A 20,247-nucleotide genomic window follows, 5' to 3' on the forward strand; every position below is an offset into this window, starting at 1 on the left:
GGTGATTTCTAGGTTAATTCTTAGGTCCTACCAGCACTCGGGAATCTCCAGGCTGTCTGTTCCATCAGGATTGCTCAGGATCACTGCCAGACCGCAGCTCCGTATGTCTCCTTTTTTGGTATTTTCACGCAAATTCTTTTGCTAGTTGGGGTTTAGTCCACTTCTATATCCTCCCCTTCAAGGCTCAGGGGTCCAGGATTATCTTCTGTGTCTGAGTTAATTGGTTTCCCTTTTCTTTGTTGAAGAGGGTCTGTGCAGTCTTTCTGCCTAGTCTGCCATCTTTCTGGATCCCCTTCTAATTTGAGTATTTTGTATAGTATCTTTTTTCTATTAAATATTTCAATTGGCTATTAATGCTGTATAGGAACATTATTGCTTTTTCTATATTGACGTTTTATCCAGTAGCTTTTTGAATTTCTGTTTTATTAGTTGGATTGAAGATTTTTGTGCAAGTTCTATTTAAATAGTTATATTATCTTCTAATAAGGATAGTTTTATATCAGTGTCTCTAATTTTTATTTCATCTATCTCTCTGTCTATCCCTCTGCAGTGAATTGCTTGATGTGGCCCTTCTAGGCATTGTCCTCCATTCTGTGATGTATTGTAAATCCTGTTATCCATTCCTGTTTGGAGTGGTATGGTAGTTCAGGTCGGGTGTCAACTTGGCTGGGCAGCTGGTCGTAGTCATTCTCTATAATGACTGGAAGTCAGCTCTGTGTTGGGATTTGCTGTGAGCAAATGAGTAGCTGCTGATTGTTAAAGTCATCCACTTGGGTTATTTCTGTTGGAGTAACATAGGTGGTATACATCTTTAGTCCCACGTTGCTGGAAGGTATAACTCAAATCACCACCCTTAGCTTCCTTGAGGGTATATACAGGAATCTTCTGGGAAGGTTCGTTCTCCCTCTTGCTCCAATTCTGCATTTTGGCTCATCATTATCTCACCCCTGGATTTGAGACAGCAGTTGTCATCTCATCTGCTGATTGAGGTTCATCACACTCTGAAAATTGGGAGGATCCTCCAGACCTACTTGCAGACTTGGGACTTGCCAGCCTGCCAGCCTCCACCACCAGTATGTGAGATGATCCCTTGTGTGTCTGTGAGTTCTGTGAGGCATTACAGTGAAATACAGAACCTTAAGATGGGGGAGATTACTGAGAGAGGAGGAAGAGTTAATGTCTGAAATGATGGAGTGGCATGGTAGTTTGGACATTTGGGACATCTTTAACAGCCACCTCATAGGGACCTGCCTTGTGCTGATCTTTCTGAGAGAAATTGTTCAGGCACCATCCATCCATCTTCCTACATTGGCTAGGCTTTTTTGAATGGTATTGAATGATAGCAGTGATGGGAGACACTTCTTTATTACTGAACTAATGGAATGCTTCTAAAATTTCAACAATAAGAATGATGTTTATTGTAGATTTTGATAGATTTGCTTTACCAGGCTAAAGAACTTTTTAATTCTTATTTTACTAAAGTTTTATCATTGCTAATATTCAGTTATTATCAAATGCTTTTTCTATGTCTGTTGATTATCAGATTTTTTTTCTTCTATGATCTATTAGTGTGGTGTATTACATTAGTAGATTGTCTGGTACTGAAGTAAACTTGCACACTTGTGAAAAAAAATTACCTGGCAATGATTTTTTTAATACATTACTGGGCAGATTCACTTTTTTATTTTAATTTTTTAATCTATTTTTATTAGTGAAGCTGATCTATAATCTTCTGATTGTACTCTTCCTGGTCAAGGTCAGGCATCTAGGATATTAACATGAGTTGAATAGATTACCTTTTTCTATTCTCTGAAACAGTTAGAAAAGTAATATGTCATAACTAAGTAGGGTTTATCCCAGAATGTAAGGATTGGGAGAGAGAAGTAAAATAAAAGCCAAACACCTTTCATTCCAAATTGTCAGCACTTTATGAGATAGCATGTTGTTCCCCACATGGACTAGATCTTCCACTCACATATAGGGGCTTCCAGTGTTGTGGGTGGAGTAAGGGATCCTTTGGCAATATACCACAGGTAAACATTTGGCTCTAAATAATAGGCAATGCTACAAGCTATTATAATGGTTTGATGTGTGAGAATTATTCTTCCCAAAGATTTGAAGCATCCTGACTCCAGAGGTCGTGTTCTTTTATTTCTCTGTGTTTCTGAGCCTAGCACAGGCTTAGTACATAATGAATTCTATCCGCAGGTTCTTTATTATGGGCCTCTTGGATTATGCCCACATAGTAACTCAGATTTTGTGTGCCTTAACAAGATACCTGCAATGATCTTTGTAAGGTAACTGAGGGCCAAAGATCCTGAGTGATTTATCTGAAGTCTTGGATAAGAGTTAAAAGAAGCAGAGCACAGGTCTCCCCACTGGCTCCTAGGGGAGCATTTGTATTTAGATTTGTCCACATGCTGCCTCCACTGCTGTGATTACTTCCTCATAGCTGATGTTCCAAGCTCATATTGCTGCTGTCTCCTGTCGGTACATACCTGGCATTGCATCATTCTTCCATAAATACTTTTTTGACATAGGAGCATCTACAGTTACTCAGCCCAGCATATTCCTTCTTCAAACTTCTGCAGCGTTCTGGATAAGAAAGCTCTTCTAGTCATCCCCACACAGGGACAGGAGAGTAGGGCTGGCTGTTCATGTGTAAGATGTGGACAAGTTGGAAATAGGGCTCATGAAATACCTGTTATGCAAATTGTTGTTTCTCTGTCACCCTTGAGGTGGTGGGCAATGGTCTGGTTAGCAGGAATGATCTGAAGCTCATGGGTAGGTGTGGATGTAGTTTGCCGGGCTGTGCTGTGTGTGATGAAGCAGAGCCAGGAATAGGGATGCAGGTGCGCATGACGTGTGCTTGCCTGAGTGACAGGCTAGGTCATGTGGCTAGAGGCAATGCTGAGGGAGCTGGCGAACACAGGGCTATGCACAGGTGGGTCCTGCTTCTGGTTCTACAGATGAGAGTTCTCAGAAATTCTACTCAAGTGTTTCAGCTTTATGCCTTCCCATATATTTGTAATGATTCATGGAGGATGCAGGATGGCTGAGGGTCTCAGCAGGTCCAGCTTTTACCAAAGACTTTTTTACCCCTTTAGTTTCTTACTCATATTTTACTTTTATTTAAAGACTGAATATCATTTTAGCTGGGTAATGTTAAGTTCATAATTCTTTATTAAAACTATTGTTGTAAATGACACACACACACACACATGCACACATACAAAGAATGCTTCTCAATTTCACTGACAATGTAATTTCTTTCTTTCTTTTTTTTTTAAGCAATAGTGATGTTTGATGAAGGAATCCAATTTGCTGTTGACTGACAGGGGCTTCTGAAAATTGACACTCTGTGCTGATAGCTTTCTAGAATGGTCCATCATATCTGTTTGTCTGTTTCTAAAGAATTTAGGGTAGCTTATAGAACAGTGACCTCAGTGTGTAGAGAAATCTTTCAAAAGAATTTACAGAGTGTCCCAGGGACTGTGACTGTGACTGCCACAACGCAGGATCTTCCAGGAGAAAGCTGCTCGATGCACATGCTGTTGGTGGTACTGATGATGAGGAAGAGAATCTCTGTATTAGAAAAGATTTCCAAGATTCAGCCACTTACTTGATTCAACCAAATTCAACACAATGGACTTTTATTTACAAAGTTGTTCTTTTTTGCATGATGACAAATTTGTCTCTAACTTTTGTTCATTAGGAATGGAGCCTATGGAGGTGCCTCTTGAGGAAAACATTGAACAAACTCAGATTTGCCAAAGCAAAGTCTGTGCCGACAGGTAAGATTCTGAAGTAGGTGAAAATCTCAGATCCATCTGCAGGGGCGACTCAGAGGGGAGGGAGAGCAGTGCCCTGTATGGTCTGTCCTCTGCTACACCCTCAGTCCAGTCTCCTCACTCTTCCCTCTTGTTCACTCTACTCTCACTACATTAGCTCCTTGGTATTCTTTAAACTCACCAAGCACACTCCCACCTCAGGTCTTTGCACTCACTGTTCCCTCTGCCTGGATGGTGTTTCCCCTACTTATAACTATAAGGCTCACTCCCTCACCACCAGGTCTCTGTTCAAAAGCTCCCTTCTCAGAGGGGCCACTTGACCACCCACAGTCAAGAGCTCCTCCCTATCTGCTTGCTCTGCTGTATTCTTCTCCTTTATGCTTACTGTATCCTGATTCATTACTTTATGTTTGTTGATTTTCAGTCCCTCCCACTAGACGGCCAACTCCAGGAGAGTAAGGCTTTATCTGTGTTGCTCACTGTAGAGCCTGGAACAGCGCTGGGTGCAGAGTGTGGTGCAGGAGGATGGGGTTCGGAGACCACTGCCGCAGTCTAGTGGAGGCATGATGGTGGCTTGATTGAGGTGGTTGCAGTAGAGGTGGTGAGGAAAGATACCTGCTTAAAGTTTAAAAAACTGGCTGATGTGTCTAGAGTAGTTGTAAGTAGTGCAAGTAGAAAGGGCAGCTAAGCACCTGTGTTTGTAGCACAGATGAGACAAGATGGAGGCTTAGACCAGGATCAGAGAGAAAACCAGGCAGTGGGATATACATTCTGGAAGTAGAATCACCTTAACTAGCTGATGGATTGGATGTGAAGGCTGAGAGTGAGGGTGATGGGGGTATCAAGATGTCTCTCTGGTTTTGACAGTGTAACTTTCAGGTGCTAACTGATAAGTTATATTCCATATAGTTGTAGATTATTACCTACTCTGAGTTATTGATGATAAATCACCTGCTAAATTTTAGGAAATGTAGAAAGTAGGATTGAATGTACAGTAAAACTTGTGAAAGAGAATTGTGTAAGGCAGAAATCTGTCAGAGAGGAAAAGAGCAAATCTTTTCCATTAAACAAGCAATTGAAAAATGGTAAGATGGTAAGATTGCAATGAAAGAATTGGTGAAGAACAAGTCTCCAGGAATTGACGGAATACCCATTGAGCTATTTTAACAAACAGATGGCCCATTGGAGGCACTCACTCGGTTATGCCAAGAGATTTGGAAGACAGCTACCTGGCCAACTGACTGGAAGAGATCCATATTTGTACCCATTCCAAGGAAAGGTGATCCCACAGAATGTGGAAATTATAGAACAATATCATTAATATCGCATGGAAGTAAGATCTTACTGAAGATAATTAAAAAACTGTTGCAGCAGTATATTGACAGAGAACTTCCAGAGGTGCAAGCTGGATTCAGAAGAGGACATGGAACAAGGGATATCACAGCTGTTGTCAGATGGATCTTGGCTCAAGGCAAAGAATACCAGAAAGATGTTTACTTGTGTTTTATTGACTATGCAAAGGCATTTGATTGTGTGGCTCATGACAAATTATGGATAACATTGAGAAGAATGGGAATTCCCAAACACTTGATTGTACTCATGAGGAACCTATACCTTGACCAGAAGGCTGTCATTTGAACAGAACAAGGGGACACTACATGGTTTAAAATCAAGAAGGGAGTGCGTCAGTGTTGTATCCTTTCTCCACACTTATTCAATCTATATGCTGAGCAAATAATCCGAGAAGATGGACTATATGAAGAAAAATGTGGCATCAGGATTGGAGGAAGAATCATTAACAACCTGAGATACGCAGACAATACAACTTTGCTTGCTGAAAGTGAGGATGACTTGAGGCACTTACTGATGAAGGTTGAAGAGTACAGTCTGCAGTATGGATTACGTCTCAATATAAAGAAAACAAAAATCCTCACAATTGGACCAATGAGCAGCATCACAATAAATGGAGAAAAGATTGAGGTTGTCAAAGAATTCATGTTGTTTGGTTCTACAATCGATGCCAATGGAACCAGCAGTCAGGACATTAGACAACGTGTAGCAATGGGAAGGTCAACCGCGAAGGAACTGTTTCAAGTGCTGAGGAGCAAGGATGTCTCCTTGAGGACTAAGGTGCGCCTGACACAAGCCATGATAGTTCTAATTGCCTCGTATGCATGTGAGAGCTGGACAGTGAATAAGGAAGACCAAAGAAGAGTTGATGCTTTTGAGTTGTGGTGCTGGCAAAGAATGCTGAATGTACCATGGACTGTTAAAAGAACTAACAGATATGTCCTGGAGGAAGTGCACCCAAGATGCTCCTTGGAAGCGAGAATGGCCAGACTTCATCTCACCTACTTTGGTCACGTTGTCAGAAGGGACCATTCCCTGGAGAAGGATGTCATGCTTGGTACGGTGGAGGGTCAACGAAAGAGGGGAAGGCCTTCAATGAGGTGGATTGACACGGTGGCTGTAATGATGGGCTTAAGTATAGCAGGGATCATGGAGCTGGTGCGGGATCGGGCAGTGTTTCATTCTGCTGTGCATGGGGTCGCTATGAGTTGGAAAGGACTTGACAGCACCTAACAACAACAACAACAAGATTGCATTCTATCAAAGGAGGAAAACGTGGGACAGGGAAAAACAAGGCAGTCCCATCAAGTTCTGGCTGTCACAGGTTTCACTGTAATAAACCAAAATGTTAGCCCATATGGCCTGGCAGTGAAAGAAAATATTACATCAGAGTGAAAAACCAGGATATGTGTCTGTGTTTTAGGGCTTCTTAAAGCAGAAAAAGAGACTGGTCCTTAAGGTCTCAAATTCCAAGCTTTGTGGTTCTCAGAGGTGATAATATAAACAAGAAGAACTTCTGAAGATGTTTTGTTATTATATTATCATTGAATTGTTTTCAACTCAAAGTGACCCTATGTGACAGAGTAAAACTGCATAGCATTTTCTAGGCTGTAATGTTTCTAAGAACAGATGGCCAAGTCTTTCTCCCTCTGAGCCACTGAGTGGATTCAAACCACCACCCTTTCGGTTAGCAGCTGAATGCTTAACTGTTGTTCCACCAGGCTTCCTTCTACAGCTTTTATCTGACCTGAAGCTTTCACATAAGCCCTAGCCTGTATGTCTTCTCATGCCTTGTAAATCTACCTGTGACTTCCTAACCACACCTGTCACTTTGGCACACCTCTCCGGGGGGTCTGGCATAGTGCAATTTTAATTTCTATCTAACTTTTTTACAGTTTAGATTATTGTTTAAAGAAATACTAATATTTTCCCCTCCAACCTCCCCTGATTTTTTTTTTTTTTTTGCCAGGGTAAATACTTATGACTGTGGAGAAGAAATTTCTAGATGGTTGTCAGTGTTTTTTGGCCGTCAGTGTCATTTGATCAGACAAAGTTCAGGCTTCCAAAGAAACGCAAAGAAGAAACATAGAAAAGGTATCACATTTTGAGTTGGTTCTTAGGGGCAGGAACCTGGGGTTACCCTTGAATACATCAAAAGCAGCTCATGAAATGGATTCACAGAGAAACTTGCTCACTTACAGCAAGCAGAACAGGCTAGTCAGCCTTTGGCAGAAAGCGGCTACAGTAGCTCCAAGATCAGCAGGACTTGGCGTGGCAGTCATTGTAACCTTAAGGTGGCAGGGAAGGCTTTGAGCCAGCTGCCTTGCTCCACTCAAACCTTAGCATCAGTCCTGCATGTTTAGAAGTTCAGGGTTATTAAATGAGAAGACCAGTTGGTTGCTATGTCCTCAGATCAGAACTGGAAACAGGAGTTTCCAGTCTTGGCTCTAGGATCAAATAGTTGCGAGACCTTGGCAAGTCCTTGAACCCCACAGTGCCACAATTTCTTTAGACTTCAACCAGTTAGACTTTTAAAAGTTTTGACAGTTTTTCCTATCATAAACCATTGCTAGGCTGAAATAAAACAGTAGAGAAGAAAGTACTTTGAAAGTTCCCAGTAACATACTCCCAGAAAAGTCATTTTCAGCTGTCCGCTTAAAAATCGTCTCTTTAGAACTGTAGTCTCTACCTGAACTCCCAGTTCCCTTCCCTGGTTTAATTTTCTCCGTGGCACTTTTCATACCCTATAGACCATATATTTTATTCATTTATTTGGTTTATGTTCTGTCTTCCTTCTACTAGTAAAAAGGTTCCATGAGAAGAATTTTTGTTTTTGTTCAGTGCTTAGAGCAGCACCTGGCACATAGTAGTTGCTCAATAATTATTAGATGAACGAATGAATGGATCATTGCTGCATTGTTGTCTGTGCCAGAATGACCTGGCCCAGTGGCCAGCTCCCAGAGACTCTGACCTGTCAATCTGAATGGCATTTTGACCATACACAGACCGTTGTTGTTGTCAGGTGCTGTTGAATCGATTGCTACTCATAGCAACCCCATGCGACAGAGTAGACCTCCCCCATAGGGTTTTCTAGGCTGTGATCTATGTGGGAGCAGATCACCAGGTCTTTCTTCCATTGAGCTGCTGGGTGGGTTCAAACCCCCAACCTTTCCACCAGCAGCAGTGTGTTTAACCATTGTGGAGCCCCAGGTAGTGGTCACAGAGATAAGAAGAACATATGTCACTTGTGAACATTTGTGCCCCAAGATTCTGGTCATAGTGGAGAGATCTCTGATGGTCTAGGCCACTGGTCTTCAAACAGTTCTGCTTTAGTACCCTTATCATTTTTTTTTTTTTTTAATTGTTGTGATTTGGGTGAAAGTTTACAGAGCAAATTCATTTTCCATACAGCAGTTCACATACACTTCATCTCATGACGTTGACTACAATTTCCCACAATGCAACAGCTCCCCTCCTATATCCTTCCCATAGCTACCTCTTCCCTGTGTCCTTCCTTCCCATGCACTCCTATCCCCCGAGCTTTCTTCCTGTGCATACACAGCCTTTCTCTTCTCCCATGACTGATCTCTTCAGGGAGTATATCTACCTAATGTAAAGGTTCAGTTTATATGCCTGTCTTTTGTTTGGCTGGAAGGCACAGGAGTGAGTTCAGTTCCAGACCTGAAGGGCAGCTAGGGCCATAGCCTCAGTGGTTCCATCAGGCTCTGTCAGACCAGCAAACCTGGTCCTTTTTTTTTTTTTTTTTCTTTCTTTTTTTTTTTTTTTAAATTATTTTGAGTTTTGTTCCACATTGTTCTCCTACTCCATCCAGGATCTCCTACATAAATCCCCCCCGAGTGGTTGACAGTGGGAGCTGGGCTTTAGTACCCTTATAATATTTTAAAGCTGCAGTCCCTACTTACATTTTTATGTTGTCATCTTAATTTTTAAGATAGTTTAAATCATTGCAAATGATGTGGTCTTTAAAAGCTTATAAATATTGATATTTAAAATAGAAACTTGTACAATACTATATTAAACATAGTAGAATCTCAGTACCATAGCAATTTGATTCCCATGAGTGTTCATTAAAAAATATGTGTGTGTTTATACACACACCACATACACATACATATACGAGCTGTCTCATTACAGTCAGAAATTTTCTTTCTTTCCTTTTTTCTTTGAACTTATATTTCTACTCTACTTCCTGGTCAAAATTTGATCTTAGTGTTATGTATTTTATTAGCAAAATAAAATGAAAATCTTTTGATCACTCTGTCATTCATCTGTGAACCAAAAATGTGTCTCTCAATTGAAATGTGTAAACATTTAAAACTGTAATGATAAGGGTCTAAATGTTAGGAATTTTTTTCTGCATTATTATTTTTATTAATAATTGATCAAAGCAACAAATTCTGTTATCAATAATTACTACACATGAAGTGAAATATTGTTAAAAAAATAAATCTTTTAATGAGATGGGTAGCTTCCCCTTAGTTCCCATGTCCATGAATGACTGTTGCTTTGGGCCAAAATACCTGGTGTTCAATACTAGTTTTCTTTGGAGAGACCTTATTTGTGTAAATAAAGATCTGGGGATGGAGGAGTTTGGTTCACTCACCAGTCACTGGAAACTTTCTTATGAGGCATGTGACCAAAGCACAGGGATCTAACATGAAAATGGCTTTAATCATCTGTCACTTGACGACTTAATTGGGTGTTGCAAAGAATTGGACTCTGTCTGACCTATAGGGGCATCATTTAAACTTCAGGGACTTTTATTTCTCAGCACTGAGTTCAGAGTTTGAATGGGGCTTTTGTTTTCTATTCTGGAAGTGTTTATCTTCCAGAGGCAGTCTGTTGTAGGAGAGTCTTTCCTCTGTGGAGTGGGAGAAGGGCCTTTTATGGATGTGGCTGGAATGGAACCTCCGTTCTCTGGCAGAACAATTTTAGCAAGAAAGAAAGTGGAGGATCTGGAAAACAGTTCTCTTACAAGTTTCCATTCTCAGGTACTCTGAGGCCCACAGACTGGGTTTGAAGACAGCCTGGTATGCCCTGCCCAACCCATCCTTTTTTTTAAATCAACCTCTTGCATAATGACAGGAGTCGCCTGGGTGGTGCAAACAGTTTAGCACTCTGCTACTAACCAAAAGTGTTGGGAGTTCAGATCCACCCAGGGACACTTTGGAAGAAAGGCCTGGTGATCTGCTTCCAAATGGTCACATCCATGAAGACTGGGGAACACAGGCCATCTCTGTAGCTTATGGGGTTGCCGGAAGTCAGAACTGACTTAATGCAACTGTTTTTTTTTTTTTTTGTTACTGGTGGTTAAACTAGTAAAGGGGTGCCCATCTAAAGGGAGAAGGAAGCTGAGACAGACTGCCCACAGTTCTACCACAGTTCTAACTGGATCTTGATATTTTCTTTCAATAGTTTTGTCTGTTTCCTTTCAGTTGTTTTAAAACTTGTATTATTTTTTTCTAGAGTTAATTATTTCACACTTGCCCAAGGATGAGTAGCTCTTCACTGATTAGATTCAGAAGGTCCTCTTTTTCTGTTTCCCTCATCAAGGCCACTCTTACTGCCTTGTTTTGAGGAAGGACAACCCCCCCCCCCGCTACTTTTTAAACAGTTTTCTAGGAACTCATTTTCCTTTCCATTTATGAGTTTTAGAACTTCTATTATTATTATTATTGCCAGGGCAGCATTTCTTCCCTTGCAGAATTAGTCTCTACCTTTTAAAAATGCATGTCAATGGAAGCAAGATTCATTTCTATTCTAAGAAAGCAACCCTTCTTTTAAATGCCCCATTGTTTTTAGGTCACTCTCCTGAAACAACAGCTACCCTTTCTTTGGTGAATGAAGCCCAATATCTGCTACTCAACAGATCAAGTGTTTTGGAACTTCGGCAGCAATTAAATGTTAGGTAAGATCTCTTACCTCTGGAATAGCAGACAAGTATAACCACTTGCCCCTGGGAATAAGAGCCGGTACTTACCTGTTCACCTGGTTTCCCAAATCCTTCATCTCTTCAGCTAAGATCTAATCACACTTTGCACTGCTTCCTGTGGTCTTGGCCCTGGAGCCTTAACCGTACTACACAGGGTGGCTTTCAATGTCTGTTTAACAGATTTGTGTCCCTTGACCTTACCTGTGTGGTAAAAGCTTGTCCAGATCATTCAGGCCTCAGGCCAGAGTAGTGCTGATGAAAGCAGACATCACAGAATAGACAGGTTGAATTATTACAATGGAGCAAGCAATTGTCTCCTCCACTTCTTTCCGTTTTGGGTATGTCTTAAACAGTGATGAGAATGGAAAGGAAGAATTATTCGCACTGAGTGATCTCATCTCACGTTTCCGTGCCAATATTGTTATCAGTGGAACAGGGGCTTTTGAAGAAGAGAAATGGGATGAGATTTCAATTGATTCCTTGCATTTCCAGGTAAGCTCCAATACATTCTGCTATCCTTCCCCAAGGGTTGTCAATGACAATTGACCTGAATCCCTCACCTGGGTGGTGGCAGGCAGGAATCCTTTCCCTGCCACAACTTTTAACCACCACATGGTCACTGCAGGAGGGTATCTGATGTCAGCATTCTGGAATGTCCCTTAGGATGATCTATCTATAGTCACCATGCCGTGCACAGATGATGGAAGGGCTCATTGCTCCCTCTACCTGGCCATCATATCTATGCTTAATCTCTGTTTTCTTAGAGCACTTGTGTCTATAAGAAATCCATCTTCCCAAATATTCTTAACTTTCTTGTAGCCTGGAGCACTTGGAGAAGGACCCAGAAGCCTTCTCATGCTCTGGCTCTGGCCTTGCTGGCTGGGAGCTTACAGCCAGTGGCAAAGCCACCAGATGTTCTCACTCCCCAGGCCTTTCTCAGAGAAGAGAGTCTTAGGCTTAGATCTGTCTTCCTCATGCAGCCTAGGAAGGAGCCCTGGTGGTGCAGTGGCTAAGCACTTGGCTGCTAACCAAAAGGTTGGCGGTTTGAACCTACCATCTGCTCCATGGGAAATAGATGTGGTAGTCTGCTTCTGTAAAGATCACAGCCTTGGAAACACCATAGGGTCAGTTCTACTCTATGAGTGACTATCAGTCCCTATGAGTCAGAATTGACTGGAGGGCAGTGGGTTTTCAAAACCCTTGTCAACCTCTCTGAGCTCAGCACCCCTCCCCTCCCTGACTTTGTCATATTCACCTTCCCTCTACTCCTTAAGCATGGCCAGCACCTTGCACCTTGCCCTTGCAGAGTGTTCTGCCTGATGTGCTATCCCTGTAGCTACTCCTGGGTCTCAGCTCAGAAGTCACCTCCTTGGAAAGATTGTGCCTGACCCACCACACAGTCACACTTTGCAGGGTTACCTGCTTATTCCTTCAGAGTGGTGACCATGTCTGTTTTGTTCACTGCTACCTCACAGGACTGCTAGAACAGTCCTGGCCAAGTCAGTGCTCAGTAACTAATTGTTGAGGGAATGACCGGACAGAAAGACAAGTCATCTGCAGGGAATGTGCCCAATTCTCAAGTGGGCAGTAAAATTATTTTAATAGTAGTAGTGTTGTTAGCCAGTGCTATAAATTAAGTATAATAGGGCTATTTTATGTCCAGGCTCTGCACTTTGAATGAATACCACTTTAACGTCCAGAAAATCAGTAAACAGTAATTTAAATCTTTAGTGAAGAATTTACATGGTTGGGCAGGAGGTAGGGGGTAGGATGGTGGTGATGGTAGTAGATAAACTGCAAAGCCCCAAAAAATGTACCAAAGATCTTATTTATCTATTTAACCCTCCCAGACTTCCTTATATCCTGACAGCTGCTGCCTTCTTGAAATTAAATTTCTCCTCTCTCCTAAATTTCTTTCCACAAACTTCTCCCTCTGGTACCAGCTCTCCTGCCATTCTCCCCCATCCATCTGTCCTGATTTACTCTTCTTTTTCTTTACTCTCTCTGCCATGTTAGCTTTACTGTGTTAGAAACACCTGCACTTACATATCCTGTTGGCACAAAGTACTGTTGGGTAGATAGACAGACAGAAGGGAGAGAAAAGGAAGAAAGAGGGAAGGAATGAAAGAGAAAGATCTAGAAGTAGACTGGGGTCATTATTAGAAACTCACCTGGCAACAGTAGCACCTGTGCCTCTCCGGGTACGTGGGGACATAAATACAAAAGGACCATTTCAGGACCCATTCTGAGATGACTTCTTAGCGTGGGTTTGCTTTCTTTAGGTCACTGTTTAAACAGCAATTAATAGAAGTTACAACATGTATGCCCTTTGGCCCAGGATTTCACTTGTAGAACTCTATTCCATAAAAGTACTCATACTAGTGTGCAAGATAGATTACAAGATTACTTGTTATGGAATTTTTGTAATTATGAAAAGTTAGGGTGCACCTTAAAAGTTTATAATAGGGAGATTGGTTAAATAAACTATGCTATATCCATATAATGTACTCCTGCGCAGGTATTAAAAAGTATAGGATATAGTTAATGCTTTGCCTTTCAAAAAGTAAATGCTTAAAAAACTATTTTTGATGATAATATTCCAAGCTGAAGCAGTTACAATGAAAGTAGCACATCTCTTTTGGAAAGCAGTTTTTCATTTGGTATAATCAAGCCATAAAATCTTTTATGTCTGTTAGGCTTAGAATCTCACTTTGGGAGACTGATTTTAAGAAAACAATTTCAAATAGGAAAGAGAATTATGTGAGTTAAGACCTTGATAGAAAAAGTATTAGAAATGATTTAAGGTCACTGGTGGTGCAATTCTTAAGTGCTTGGCTGCTAATGAAAGGTCAGCGGTTGAAACCCACCAGCCGCTCCACGGGAGGAAAGACCTGGTGATGTACTCCTTTAAAGACTGTACTCTAAGAAACCCTGTGGGGCAGTTCTACCCAGTCACATGGGGTCACTGTAAGCTGGAATCGACTCTCGGCACAACAACAAAAGGAACTACTTATATGACTTCAAAGTGGAATTCTAAATGCCCTCAGAAAGACCAGTCCATCGTGAAAATCTCAAAACATAAGAGCAAGGTAGGTCTTCATGTACTGATGTGGAAGGAAATCCATTAGTTATTGGTTGTGCAGTGCCTAAGGCATTTGTCTGCTAATCAGAAGGTCAGTAGTTCCAAACCACCAGCTAATCCACAGAAGAAATATGGGGCAATCTACTTCAGTAAAGATAGCGTAGGTCGCTATGAGTTGGAATTGACTTGATGGCAGTGAGGTTTTTTTTTTTTAAATTGTGGCGTAATTAGAAAGATACCAGAGTTGCCTCTGTGAGTGTTTGCACGTGTGCACGTGTGCATGGCATGTGCACATTTGTGCGCAGCTCCCTGCCTAGCCTGGGCTGATCTGCAGCCACTAGCAGCATTGCCTCTGTGGATGGGGAGGGGAGTCCTGCTGGGTGCATTCTCTAAATTCTTCAAGCTTCAATATTGTTCAAGTTATTTTTCATTGATCATATAGGCTAATAAAAAGGAGCCCTGGTGGCACAAAGGTTAAGTACTCAGGTGCTAACTGAAATGTTGGTAGTTCGAACCCACCCAGGGCTCCATGGGAGAAAGATCTGCTTCCATAAAGAAAAGTTGGAATGGATTTGATGGCACCCAACAAACAACACAACAACTAATGCTAATAGACAAGTTTTACAAATACCAGCTGATAAGGGTACCAGGAAAAAAAAAAACTTAAAAATTAGAGTGTTTTAAGAAAATTATTTTCTTATTGCTATTTGAAAAAAAGTATCTGGAAAATGTCCCTCCTCCAGTTTGACAAACTGTTTTAAGAGGGCCTTTTCACCAAGGTGATAGAATTTTTACTTAAGGTGCTGTCTGTCAGTGGCAGCAGGAGCCTGGGCCCGGGGCTTGTGGGTGCTGCTGTGTTCCAAGCATCCCCTACTGCAGGACATAGTTCAGCAGAGTCAGAGGAAGCCTGGCTCTGGGAGTCAGTCATTTTCAGGCAGAGCAAGGTAAGAGGGTTTTGTACATTGAGGGGCACACCTTCTCCTTGAGGGCACAGTGTCCTCTTCTGGCAGGAGACTCATTCCGTCTCAGGAATTTGTCTTGGTTACTTCGTGCTGCTCTAATAGAAGATGCCACAGATGGGATGGCTTGAACAAACAGGAGTTTATTCTCTTATAGTTCGGAGGCTAGAAGTCCGAGTTCAAAGTGCCAAGTTCTAGGGGCTGGGTAAAATCCCCTTGACTGTGGGCTCCAGCTCTGCCTCTTGCTCCTGGCCCAGTGAAGCTGGAGGCTTTCTTCACTCAGGCAGCTGGTTGCTGAGGCTGACAAACCTAAGGTCAACAAGTAAAAAGGCACAGTCCCAATATTACCAAACCACACGGTGGGCCACTGATTCAAGTCCGTTAAGAGTCCCAGTATCGGCAGACAACATGGCAGGCTGCTGGATGACTACTAGGCTGTGTGCAGGATTCAAGCCAAAGAGCTGCAGACCATTCCCAAAGCTGCTCCTCATGTTCTGGAAGCAGACCACATCCCTAAAGCAGCTACTCAGCTGCTCATGGCAGATTCCACCATGAAATTGATTGCCAGTTTGATCATGGGGAACAACTACCACCAGCTGCGTAGCCACTCAAAAGCAGGCCCAGCCAAGATGACACATAACCTTGACTACCACAGGGACCTTCATTTATAATAATACATTTTCCATTTTTGAGCACTGTTGAGGGTCAGACCTGGGCTTGGCACTCCAAAAGTAGTATCTGGAATCCTCAATATTCCAGTTAAGGTGCTGGATGAGGAAATGAGGCCTCAAGTGGTCACAGATCTGCTGAAGGTCCCAGGCGAGAACACTGGGCCAAGCTTCTCAAAAGCATGCTGATGGCTGGCTGTGTTGCCCAGGAATCTTGACTTTGGTACCATGGTAAGGTTTTATTTCCACTGAGTTAATACCCACACCCAGAATGGGAGTGATAGGAACAGGCAAAACATGTAGGCCTCAGTTGAGTGTTTCTAATTTCAGCACACATTTGTGTTTGCCTGTAGTAAGCAGAGGAGCATGTGGTTATAAGAAAATCAATTTGCACCTTTTATGTGTACAATAAAAGAAGCATCTTGTCTCTGTTGAGCTGTAGAATTTCTTTTTTAATATTAACATTGTTGGGGAGTTTTCTCATCATAAAACTGATTCATGGCACACTACCCATAGAAGTTTTGTCATGTGATGTGACCCTATTAAGAAGCTCTCTACTGTGTTTTATGTATTGTGTGTGTGTGTATATGTATGTATGTATATACACATACACACACATCTATAAGAACACATCCATTATTTTGTTTCCTGCTTGTTCTGGCTACCTAGTGCCACTCTGACAAGAATATACCACAAATGGGATGGCATTAACAAACAGGAGTTTATTCTCTTACAATTTGGAGGCTTTAAGTCCAAGTTCAAAGAGCCAGCCTCTAGGGGCTGGGTGAAAGCCCCTCAACCTTGGACTTCAGCTCTGCCTCCTTCTCCTGGCCCGCTGGAGCTTGAGGCTTTTCTTCACTTAGCTGCTGGCTGCTGAGGCTGCCAAGCCCAAAGTTGACAAGTAAAAAGGCACAGTCCCAATGTTACCAAATCACACGACAGGCCATTAATTTAAGTCCATTGTAAGTCCCAAGGTCTGCAGAGCATAGCAAGCTGCTGAACAACGATATGGCTACATGCAGAGTCCAAGCATGCCATAAGCTCAAGACCATTCCCCAAGGCTTCTCCTTATATACAGGAAGCAGACCACAGTCCCTAAGGCAGCTACTCAGCTGCTCATAGTAGATTCCACCATGGAGTTGAGTACCGGTCTCGCTGTGGGCAATACTACATCCAGCTGCCCAGCCACTCCACCAGGCCCAGCCAAGTTGACACACAACCTGAACTACCACACTGCTTATGTTGTTGTTGTTATGTGCCATCGAGTCAGACCCGACTCATAGCGACTCCTCCTTGGGTTTCCAAGGCAGTATCACTATGGAAGTAGATTGCCCTATCTTCCTTCCAAGGAGTGGCTGGTGGGTTTGAACCGCCAGCCTTCTGGTTAGCAGTCAAGTGCCTTAGGCACTATGCTACTAGAGTGCCTGTACACTCCTTATAGTAAAATATAATAATATAATAATAATAATAATAATAATAATAATAAAAGTTTCTCCATAACAAATACCTTCATAGATTGTGATACCAGCATGATATACAGCATATAGATGTAGTATGGTTTGCTTCACCATTCTTCTCTACTGTGTGAGCTTTAGTATGGTAACAAATTTTCTCTCTTAAAAGTCATGTGATGGAAACAGAAATTCATGAGAAACATGCTGTATCTTAACTGTGGTATGCAGTTGTCGAAACTCATCAAATTATACATTTAAATCAGAGGTAGTCCACTCTACATAAAGTATTCCTCAATGAAGTTGACAAGGAAAAAAAGAATTATGAACTCCTTATGAGAAAAGATAAAATATACACTATTAAGCATAGAAAAGGTATAATGAGGGACAGAGTATATGACTTGTTTTCTTGTTATTATTTTTTGTGGTGTGGGGAATAGCTATTCATATCTGTTTATATTTGAGTAAAGAAATTCTAGGAGAACACACAAAGCAAGAAAAGTGATTGGTTATAGTGTGGAAGCAAATGGAGCAGTTGTGGACAGGAATGGGATTGAGATTTTTCTCATTGAATACTTTTTATGTTTTATCGTCTTTTTTAAACCATGTAAATATATACCTATTAAAATATTTCATTAATGGATATGTAAAGCATTTGCACACACATACACACACAAAGTAATGTGATGAATAGCCTTGTGTGTGAATCTGTGTTTGTCTGCTCATACTTTACTTAGGTTAACTTCCTAGAAGTGAAACTGTGACTCAAAGGATGTGAACATCCAAAGGTTCTCTTCTGTTTGTTTTTCTGTGTATACGGTAAATTATCTATCACGTGAAATATGCCATTTTAAGTGTATAGTTCGGTGCACACTGAGGTTCTTTCTGATGACTTTCTTGCCATAGCTTAGCACTGGGTGTTAACTGTTTATCATCTCCCATGTGGTCCTTCTCCAGTTCTTTTTTCCTTAGATCCCTAACATTCCCTGGTAATCATGTGAGATTCACAACCTCTCTTCTTTAGAAAGCCCTTCAGTGGCAGGCAATCTGCTGACAAACAGATGTGGATGTTTCCCCAGCAGGCACCGTGACCAGGTGCCACTTTATGGCTCCTCAGAGTTGGGGTACAGTATTGGGCATTTCTGTGCAAGTCTGCAATCAGCTGACGATGGCCTCCCACAACCACCTGTCACTCCTGGACCAGATTCTCCCCTGCAAAGTGCAGGGGTTGTCGCTTTCATGATAGCACTGTCTTTTTCCTTCTCACCTCCCAGGTTTTGGGACCTTGTCATAGATGCCAGATGATTTGCATTGATCAGCAAACTGGGCAAAGAAATCAAGATGTTTTCCAGAAGCTTTCTGAGAGTCGAAAGAGAAAGGTAAGCATGATTTCAAAATACAGCCCCATCTTAAGGCCCTGATCATCTGTGTCATAATAGTGCTGAGTGATTTTTTTATGTATATATATGTATATATTTATACTTCCAGATCTTTTTGAAGAAATATGGAACATAAATATGTAAATAAGTCAAGTAGTGCCATTGTCTCAGTCATTTTTTTTCTTCACCATATAATCTCACGAAGAACAAAATGTCTTATGGTGAATAGAGTGCATACATAGAAAGATTAAGTAAATTTCATTAAACTAAGGCTGTAAATCATGTTCTTAAGAGTTAAAATGCCTCAGTGTTGTTGTTGGGGATTCCAGATTATAAAAGCTGAACTTTAAAATGGTGATGTTTTAGGGAGATTTATTTTCAGGCTCATACTTTCTGTGAGGGCTTTTTGTTTGCAAAGAATTCCCAAAAACCAAGCGTATTAGTTAGCTGGTGCTGCCGCAACAAAAATTACCACTAGTGGGTGGCTTCAAAGAACAGAAGTTTATTTTCTCAAATTGGGGTCTTGGTGATGCTGATTCCTTTAAAGAACCTCTTTATCACAACACGGTGAGGAAGCCTATCAATTAGAAACACAAAATCTTTGGAGCCAAAAGGGAAACCTGAGAGCATGTCGAGAGGTATTCTTGTCACAGATGTATATAACAGAGGAAATAGTTGTAGAAGACATTAGAAATGGAGGCAAGCCCTGCTAAGATGGAATACCAGCTTCACAGCACAGTACAGGCAATGTGGATGGAACCACATTTCACCTTTTATCTATGAGTCCCTGGGTGGTACAGACAGTTAAGTGCTCAACTACTAACCAAAAAGTTGGTGGTTGGAACCACCCATAGGTGCCTTGGAAGAAGGCCTGAAAACCTGCCTCTAAAAGGTTTGAAAACCCTATGGGTGCACACTCGACACATACAGGGTTGTCATGACTCAGAATCAATTAGATGGCAGTGGGTTTGGTTTTTAGTTTTCTGTGAGTCAGGGCCACTATTGTGTCTGACTTCATGTTTTGTGTCTAGAACTCTAGCCTGAGAAAGTAATCCTTGGTACTGTAAGTACCAAGAAAGCTCACTGTAGCATTATTTAACACAACAAAACAAATTTTAAGCAACAATAGGGGAAGACTTTGGTAAATCATGGTGTGTGTACTCCATGGACTGTTACACACATTCAAACAACATGATGAAGACCGTTACTATGGATATGGAAATGACAATGGAATGTTAAATGACAAAGCAGGGTACCAAAATATTTTTAGGGTATGATTATAGCGATATACAAATATGCATAGAAAAGGAACTGGAAGGAAATTTAGCATAGCTAAGTATTGTTTTATTCATATTTGTATCTTTTGGCAATCAACATACTGCCTTGCTGTTATTTAAAATCATCAGATGAATGACAAAGAATGAAGAACAAGTGTGGTAGAACTGAAGGATTTGAGAGAGAGTTCTCAAGAAGATTTACATCATACTTCACTTTGGACCTTCTATCTTTATTCTGGAGAATTTAACTTAGATCATGTGTTCACAGGGACAGTGCCTAGTTTTGCCATTATCTTCATAAAATGGCTTTACGTCAGGAAAAAGAGTAGAAATGGGC

At 41.4% G+C, this 20,247-nt stretch overlaps 1 protein-coding gene across 1 annotated transcript in view; it reads left to right on the forward strand.

Moving 5' to 3' along the window:
* MOCOS (molybdenum cofactor sulfurase) overlaps window positions 1-20,247 on the forward strand; it is a 96,848-nt gene that overhangs the window by 64,747 nt on the left and 11,854 nt on the right. The window contains exons 10-14 of the mRNA XM_007945677.1: window positions 3,716-3,794; window positions 7,111-7,235; window positions 10,965-11,070; window positions 11,448-11,586; window positions 18,529-18,633. Coding sequence (XP_007943868.1) covers window positions 3,716-3,794; window positions 7,111-7,235; window positions 10,965-11,070; window positions 11,448-11,586; window positions 18,529-18,633 — 554 coding nt within the window. The remainder of the gene's footprint in view (window positions 1-3,715; window positions 3,795-7,110; window positions 7,236-10,964; window positions 11,071-11,447; window positions 11,587-18,528; window positions 18,634-20,247) is intronic.

Source organism: Orycteropus afer, unplaced genomic scaffold, assembly GCF_000298275.1.
Source record: "Orycteropus afer afer isolate SDZICR_OR568_19922 unplaced genomic scaffold, OryAfe1.0 scaffold00141, whole genome shotgun sequence".
Lineage (NCBI taxonomy): Eukaryota > Metazoa > Chordata > Mammalia > Tubulidentata > Orycteropodidae > Orycteropus > Orycteropus afer.